Source organism: Manacus vitellinus, unplaced genomic scaffold (genome assembly GCF_001715985.3).
Source record: "Manacus vitellinus isolate BGI_N305 unplaced genomic scaffold, ASM171598v3 scaffold_4_pilon, whole genome shotgun sequence".
In the NCBI taxonomy this organism is placed as follows: Eukaryota; Metazoa; Chordata; class Aves; order Passeriformes; family Pipridae; genus Manacus; species Manacus vitellinus.
The window spans coordinates 9175925-9183757 of NW_021940604.1; the positions used below are offsets into that span (position 1 = coordinate 9175925).

At 43.0% G+C, this 7833-nt stretch overlaps 1 protein-coding gene across 3 annotated transcripts; it reads right to left on the bottom strand.

The window, feature by feature from the left end:
- Positions 1 to 396: 396 nt before the first annotated feature.
- On the bottom strand, positions 397 to 6430 carry CCDC28A (coiled-coil domain containing 28A). Of its 3 annotated transcripts, XM_029962679.1 has the most exons (6): positions 6323 to 6430; positions 5543 to 5737; positions 3731 to 3894; positions 2624 to 2778; positions 1961 to 1983; positions 397 to 931 (listed from the first exon to the last, which is right to left on the bottom strand). In XM_029962679.1, the coding sequence occupies exons 2-6, from the start codon at positions 5698 to 5700 to the stop codon at positions 877 to 879; spliced, it is 555 nt and encodes a 184-aa protein (XP_029818539.1). In that variant the 5' UTR covers positions 5701 to 5737; positions 6323 to 6430; the 3' UTR covers positions 397 to 876. The 3 variants fall into 3 exon arrangements, with proteins under 3 accessions (XP_029818539.1, XP_025751527.1, XP_025751526.1); XM_025895742.2 differs by lacking the exons at positions 397 to 931; positions 1961 to 1983; positions 6323 to 6430 and adding an exon at positions 5940 to 6026 and having other exon boundaries at positions 2424 to 2778; XM_025895741.2 differs by lacking the exons at positions 397 to 931; positions 1961 to 1983 and having other exon boundaries at positions 2425 to 2778.
- Positions 6431 to 7833: the final 1403 nt, after the last annotated feature.

A 7833-nucleotide genomic window follows, 5' to 3' on the forward strand; every position in this document is an offset into this window, starting at 1 on the left:
ACCTAAAAACTGAATATAAAGTAAATCTAGAACCAAAGGCATAGTTTGATGGACCGGGATAGAAATTTTGGATCTAAAACAAGCCTGATTTTACACTACTAAAGAATTTTTTTCTCTGACTGTGAGCAGAAAGATGATACCAATTAATACCAGACTATTTACAACATAGAAATAACTACAATATTGCATATACTGGATTTATTGAACAATAACTGTTTACCCAATTTTGGAATTTCACAGTACTTAAATTATGTGGACTGCTAGCATGCATGCTAGTTCTTAATTTAGTGACATCTTACAATTATTCACAGTAATGGAAAAAAGTAAACTCTGCAAACATTTGGACAATGCCAGAACTCATCTTCTTAACACAGCTGAACCGACAGCAGCTTCTCTAAATGAAACATCATATATTTAAAATTTTTCACTTTATTAACAATAAATTAATCTGTGGCATCACTGATCAACAAAACACTAAAGATATAGTGTGCAGATTGTCTATGTAATGATCAGTAAGGCAACATTACCACTACCTTCTTAAAAACTAGAGAAATGTCAGTGAACTTGTATACATTTATCATTTTCAACCATGTGAACACTAAGAAGAAATGTACTTCCCCGTTTCCCCAATTTTTCTGTTAAGTAAGGCAATAATAAAAAGCACAGCATGACAATAATTTACAACTCTAGGTACTGAGCCCTGACATAATGCAGTGCTCAGAGGAATGTGCAAAATAAACACCTGAATTTGCACTTCGATTCTTCATTGTGTAAAAGAAAACAAACCAACACAAAGTCACAACTGTTCCTGATTCCATTGTCAGGAAAAACGAATGAAAAGCTTCTGTGAGAACCCAAATTGACAAAGCTGTTCTCTCAGCCCGTGGTACCATTTGGAATATCTTGAGCATCTGCTAAATGTAGTTTTTGGCTGAAGCAAACCATTAAGGAATAACACTTTCAAAGGTATAAACAAGATAACAGTGCTGTATGAAACTGTGCTTACTCTGGGGTATACACCAGTCCCAACAAATTCCATTCCAGTAAGTTCTATGCTAGTTCTCAACCAGTAGACTAATATTCCTCACTGAGACTTGAACATTGCAATACTCTCAGAATTAGTGTGCAGATCAAGGGGGACGGCAAATTATTTTTATTGCTATTATGTGATACTATCACATTCCACTTGTGCTCTTTATGAGGTCTGCCTTAAACAGCCTATGCAGGAAATGTTGATACCAGTGCAAGACCTTAAGCCCCAAACCCGAGTCTCAGCTTACTCAATGCGTGTAACAAAGTGTGTAACAATGGAAATAACGAGACTGTGGAATGAACTGAATGCAACGCCCCTCAACTGTCACCTTCGATTATCAACAGCACAGTGTTAAAGACAAGCTAAGACATTCAGTTTTATCTTCTTCTGTGTGGGCTAAGAGCACACATTTGTTCAGTTACCAAAGCTCTGCTGAAGTATCTGACCCTAGAAATAAAAAATTAGGTCAGTTTACTATCCACAGTCAGATCAGTGATAAACAACCACACATATTTCTAAAAAAACTAAAAGATAATAGGATTCATTTCTCAATGGGACAGACACTTCTGAATACTATGGGAGTATTACTGTGGATGTCTGAAAGTCTCAGCAAGGTGCATGTCAAAAGACCGTGGTGCTGATGGGCTTTGCCAGCAATGGTGAACACATTGTCTGAAGAGGTACACGGTAGCTCAGTGATTCACCACATGAAAAAAACAACCTGTAATTACAAGTGTTAAGATCCAGTCAATTATGTACTGAAAGAACCCAAGATCTATGCTGTATTACAGCATGAATTTAAAAGAAAAGGCGTCATTGAAGTGACTTGACTCCAATAAAGACACCAGTTACTGGGGAAACACACCCTAATTTGATTACAGTTAACGATAACTATAATGCAAAATAGACATTTTAGGAAAAGGATACATAGATGAATTCAGTTCTTCTAGCTGCAATATAAATGTAGAAAGTATCAGAAGTGGCACTTCTGTTAGTCAAATAAATGCAACAATTATGCTGGTATGATGAAATAAATATATTAAAACAATGAAGGAAATAACTTATAGTTTGGGCTGAAATGCATGATTTATTAGCAAAGCAAACCTACACTGAATTATGTACAAGGAGCGAAGTTCCAAATTTAAGTTGAAATCTGCTGATCTGAGGAAATTTAAAGAAATTTTTAGTAGTTTTGTTTTTTATGTAAATACACTGGAGAACAGAGAGACTGAAAGTGTAGGATATACAGATGCATATTCCCTGTCATGTGTCATCTTCCCCAGATGTAGGAGGGTAGACCACATGGAAAATGGTCGCAGTCCCCTGGTACCTGGGCTGTCTCTGAACAGGCCTACATGCTCAGGCAGCTTGCAGCTTGCCTGCTCCACTCACCAAAACAAAGCAGCCTGTAACAAATGCAAACAAGGTCCTGTGTTTCCTCAAAACCAAGATGAGGGCAGGGCTTTCATACTGGTTCATTACAGAACTACGTTCTCCTCAACTGTAAATCACTGCCCACCCAGTAGCAGTGCTTTCCTGAGCCGAATGCTGGGGGCAAAGTTCCACGTTTTCTGCCTGCCCAGTACTTACATCTGACAGCAGCCTATCCAGGTTGGAATCACTGGCTAGTTTTCTTTTATCTTCAGGCAGTTCTTCCATCTCCCCATAGAGCTCCAGGTTGAGGCGAGCAAGTTTCTCCTGCATACTCCGTACGTGCTCCATCTGCTCTATGGAACATTCATTTCCTAAAAGGAAGAGCAACAACTTTACATAAAGAAACCCAAGAGAGCAAATGAAGGTGTGAAGATGCAGCTTTTTATGTCAGAGGAGTTTAAACATCAAATTTACAAGTAAATGTCCTTTCTCAATGATTTCTCACTGTTTCACTACTGAAGTTTCTGTCATCCTGTTTGATGTTATGTTGTGCTGAACTTAACTACTAAATGTCCTCAGAGCTTTTCTATATTCCTGAATTTTAGTCTGATTTAGAAAAGCCCTGGTTTTTAGCTTTAAATATGATCACAACAGAACTTCTAATTTTGATTAATCTAGGGGTTTCTTTCTTCTAACTGGTGCTTTATATAACACAGACTTCTCAGGTTTCCTTGTAAAATCAGTGCGGAATTAACACAACACACTGACCTAACACTAAACTTGCAAAAGCACATGTGCATCTTTCTACTTAGTGCAAGGGAAAAAAGAAGCAAAAACGTGTGATGGTTTTTCTGAAACCTCCATCAACTGTGAGGCAGTAAGAATAGTAAGAAGCTAAGACAGCAGAATAAGCTGGATAAAATGCAGCTTGCACTGGATTTCATGGAAGTTGTTACCAATAGTCAAAAGTGTTAATATGCAGCAAAACTGGGTGCTAAATACAGTTACTTCTTCCTACACTGTCATAAATAAGTGGCTTTAAACTTGGTATCTTAAATTAAAATAAGCCAAGGTGCTTCCATGCTAGAAGGAACAATGAAATGGCATATGAATAATCTCAAAACAAGAACAACCTTAAAATAGGACTGTAATTTAAAAATGCACTAAGATGTATTAATTATGTTAAACGTAATTTCACATGGCAGTCTAGTGACAAACAAGCCATGCAGTTCAAGTCTGTCCATGCAGTGCACTTGTTAGCAAATGTTACTATTGTACAGCTATAAAACCCAACTATTGTACACACACAATTCATGCACTTACCAAATGCTTGAAGTTTGCCAGAGTGGAAGTCATTCAAGAGACTCAGAAGTCCCCTTTCCATTTCCTGGACATCTGATACATCTGTGAGAAAAGAATGCTGGATTGGTGCTGCCTGGGCCCCTTTTGCTTCACCTCCTGGAGGTTTGGCTTTCTCTTTTATTACACTGGAAAAAAAAATAAACTGAATATTACTTCCTGCTTTCACTTTCAGTGTGAATCTGCAGTGTAAGAAAAGTGTACATCTGGGCTTTGAAAATGAAATGGGAAATACATAATACATAATCAGTCTTTTTAAGATAAAAACTGCATTACCACCAGCTTGTCTTAAAAATAAATGACATCACTCTCCTAACAGTTTGATACTGCAAAATGAAAGATTCCAACAATCTGCTTTCCTACTAATAGTAGGAAGCATCAGTGGACCACATGTATATGATGGCCATCTTAATAATCTAAAGTGGACCATCATTACCCAGCAATGACACATGGGGCAATATCACGGAATTGTTAAGGTTGGAAAAGACCTCTAAAATCAGAAACCAACCATAAACCCAGCACTGCCATGCTGACTTATAAACCATGTCCCCAGGAGCCACATCGACATGTTTTTTGAACATTTCCATGGATGTTGATTCCACCAGTTACCCGGGCAGCCATTATCTACACAAAATCACTCAAAAAGCTTTGGCACACTCTAAGCCTGAGAGAAACCCCTCAAAAATCATATACTTCTGTTGTCGCAAACACCTACAGACTGCAACAAACATCAGATGAGCTAAAAATTCTCTACAGCCTTTCTTGCAAGAAAACATCACAATTCCTGGATCTCAAACACTTTAGACATAACATTTATTCAGAGCACCATGTGCCCATATATGCTGAAACAATCAGCAGTCCAACAATGGTATCTGGTTCAACTCAACAGCAGCACATCTCAATTCAAGTTTAACTTTAGCTAGTTGTGCTTCAATTTCAGACTTAAAAGTTTGCGTGACAGAAAGGTCATCCGTTTTTTCCACTTGCTTCTGCTCTTTAAAAAAATGTATTGCTCCTGGAAAAGTTACTTCATTAGATTCTTGTAGATTAAATGAAAATTAATTAAATACTTCTCCTCCACTATCACAACAGCAGTTCATCCTCACATTGTTATGTCAATCACCACTCCTGCTGGGAAAGTTCAAGAAATTGTCTGTATTAGCACTGCTTGATAAGTTTAACAATTGCACAAAAATGTCCAGAAATTAAAGCAGAAAGGACATTTTTTTCTCTAGATAATCTTGTGGACTGCAAGAAAATAATTTCTAGTACATGCCAGAATAATGTTGAGACTGTATAGCCAGCTGAAGAAACCACCAACTTATGGCACACTAGTATTTACTAATATTTGCCTCAAAATATTGACACATTTTTGTCCTTCATTTCCTGCCATACTTGTCAGTTCCAACCTTGCAGTCATGTACTGTATTTGCTCCTCACAACTGTACATCTGGGGCTCTGCTATCTGGTGCCCAGATTTGACCACCCAGCTCTGTCTTTCACGTCCTCTGCTTCAGCTGAATTGTTACCAGTATGACTCTACAGCATCGTGTTACATTTTATAAAGCTTACAAGAAGAATAGCGAGCACCTTCCTTTTCTGTAAAATAACCATTATATTGCATTCAACACAGATCACTTTGGTAAAAAAAGATATGTCATCAAAAATGTTCACAAGACTGTTACAGACAGTCTAAACGTCCTTTAGCCTGTCTGAGCACTGACAAGTCTCTGGCTTTCACTTTCTCTGAGCTTGCAAGATGCGCCCCGAGCTTACCGTTTCAACTTCGGTTTCTGCACAGCAGGCTGTGGGGCAGGGTTGGAAAAGGCTGTACTCTTACTGACTGGCACTGAGCTTTTCTTGGAGTTAGCAACCTGAGCAGGGTGACTGGTAGACGATTTGGGGCTCCTCCTCTTGATCTTCCTTTCTTCCATTTCTTCCAGTTTACTGCATGTAGACTAATATCTTGTCCTTCACAGGAAAGAGAAGAAAGTAAGAAAGATCCATTAAAACTGGCATTTACAATAAAAGCAAGGGGGAGAGCAGCTCATGGAAATACAGCCCTCAAAGATAAGCAGTCACTTGTTCCTGAGAACACGAGAATCCAGTTTTCAGAAGCTGCCCAGGCCTGCAGTAATTAAGATCTTCTGCACCAGCTCCAGCTGACAGGTACCTCCACATGATCTCAAGCTTTGTGTCCCGTGGACTACTGCTGCCGTGGCTGCCAAGCCCACGCCAATCGAAACACCGAGTGACAAAGAGCCTCCCCCACAGGGAGCGGCAGTGCCCCGGCCAAACTGCCGGTGCGGGGCTGTCGCTGTTACACAGTTGCTATTGCCGGTGCCGGGCTACCGACGGGCGCTGCCCAGCCCTGCGTGTGCCGTGGGAGGTGCTGTTATCGGGCGCTACATCGCCACCTCCTCGCCGGGGAGGCGCCTGTGACACCCATTCCCCCGCAGCGCCGGCTGTAGGAACAGCCGTGACCCCCGGGCGCCACCGTGGACCCACCGCCACCTCCCGGGGAGACGACACCCCTGCCCGCTGGGGTTTTATTACCTCATTTTATTACCGCGGGGCCTCGGGACGCCGGCCGTGGCGCCGGGGAACAGGAGGAAGAGGAACAGACACCCCCACGGCCACGCCCCCGCCGCCGCTGCCCGGAGGGCCCCCGCCCCCCAGCCGCCCCGCCCCTTACCTGAAGGAAGGCCCCGCCCCCAGAGCGCGGGCGAACCCCCACGGAAGCGGAGCCCGGCCGGGCCCAGCGCGCCGGTCACGTGACTTGCTGGTCGAGGTGCATTGTGGGGCCCCGCCCCCGGCGGGCGGGGCACGGCAACTACAGCTCCCAGAACCCCCCGCGGCGCCTCACGGCCCTCACAGACCTGGGTGTCTCCCGAAATGTCCGATTTAAAACACAAGGGGAAAACCCCCGCACTGCCACCTTCTGGTCCTTTTCCCAGCTGACACCGTGCTCTCCTGCCTTTGTTTGCGCGATCTCCTACCTGTAGTTACCGGCCACGACCCGCTCGGTACTGAAAAGGTGTCAGCTGCTTTTGCTTTTCAAGACCATTAATTACCCTGAGCACTGAGTGCCTCAGACGAGTGTCTTACACTGTACGGAAAATCACAGAATGACACAATTGTTGGTGTTGGAAGGTACCTCTGGAGATCATCCAGTCCAACCCCCCTGCCAAGGCAGGGTCGCCTAGAGCTGGTGACACAGGAACACGTCCAGGTGGGTTTTGAATGTCTCCGGAGAGGGAGAATTTCACGACCTCCCTGGGCAGCTTGTTCCAGTGCTCTGCCACCCTCAATGTAAGGAAGTTCTTCCCCATGTTTAGGTGGAACTTCGTGCATTTGACTTTACGGAGCCCTAATCGGGGAGTTGACTCATTCGTAGCCTTCCTTACCTGTGTTTCATAGCACAAGTTTAAAGCCAATTGAACTGTGCTTATATAGGCAGCAACAGAGCCCTCCAGCAAATTATTCTCAGACAGTGTGAGGCGTCTGAATCTTCAGATGGGGTCAGCAATAGGAATTCTCTCTGAGAGGACATGCTGGAAGAGCTCAGTCCTTAAATGGAGCTATATGGGCTAGAACTTGCCACCGCCTGCTGCAAGAGAGGAGCCCTGAAGAAAAGATACAAGGACTCCCTGAAACAACATCTCAGCCTTGGCCATATTGATCAACATAACTGGTCTACTCTGGCCTCCAATCGGGAGGCCTGGAGACACACCATCTATAACGCTGCTGCTTCCTTTAAGAACGCACGCAGGATCACTCTCGAGGAGAAAAGACAACGCAGAAAGATTCGTGTCCTGCAGAACATACCATCTAAGGAGTCTTTCTGCTGTGCCTTTTGCGATCGGACAAGTCTATCTCGTATTGGTCTCATTAGCCACCAGCATGCTTGTAACAAATGTGGATAGAGCCTTTCCCAAATCTTCGTTTGTGAAGCCTAGCCATGATATGATGGGCTAGAAATGCCACCGGTGGAACAGCAAGTTCAAGATGATGAGAGGACACGGTCTTTAGCTGCACCAGGGGAGGTTTAGGTTGGTCATTAGGAA

Bases quoted from the DNA above. Each gene is read 5' to 3' on its own strand.
- CCDC28A (XM_025895742.2), bottom strand. From the start codon at position 5,700: ATGGAAGAAAGGAAGATCAAGAGGAGGAGCCCCAAATCGTCTACCAGT. The intron at 3,895-5,542 runs GTAAGCTCGGGG...TTTTTTTTCCAG, and splicing joins CAGAAACCGAAGTTGAAACG to TGTAATAAAAGAGAAAGCCA. The intron at 2,779-3,730 runs GTAAGTGCATGA...TCTTCCTTTTAG, and splicing joins TGGCAAACTTCAAGCATTTG to GAAATGAATGTTCCATAGAG.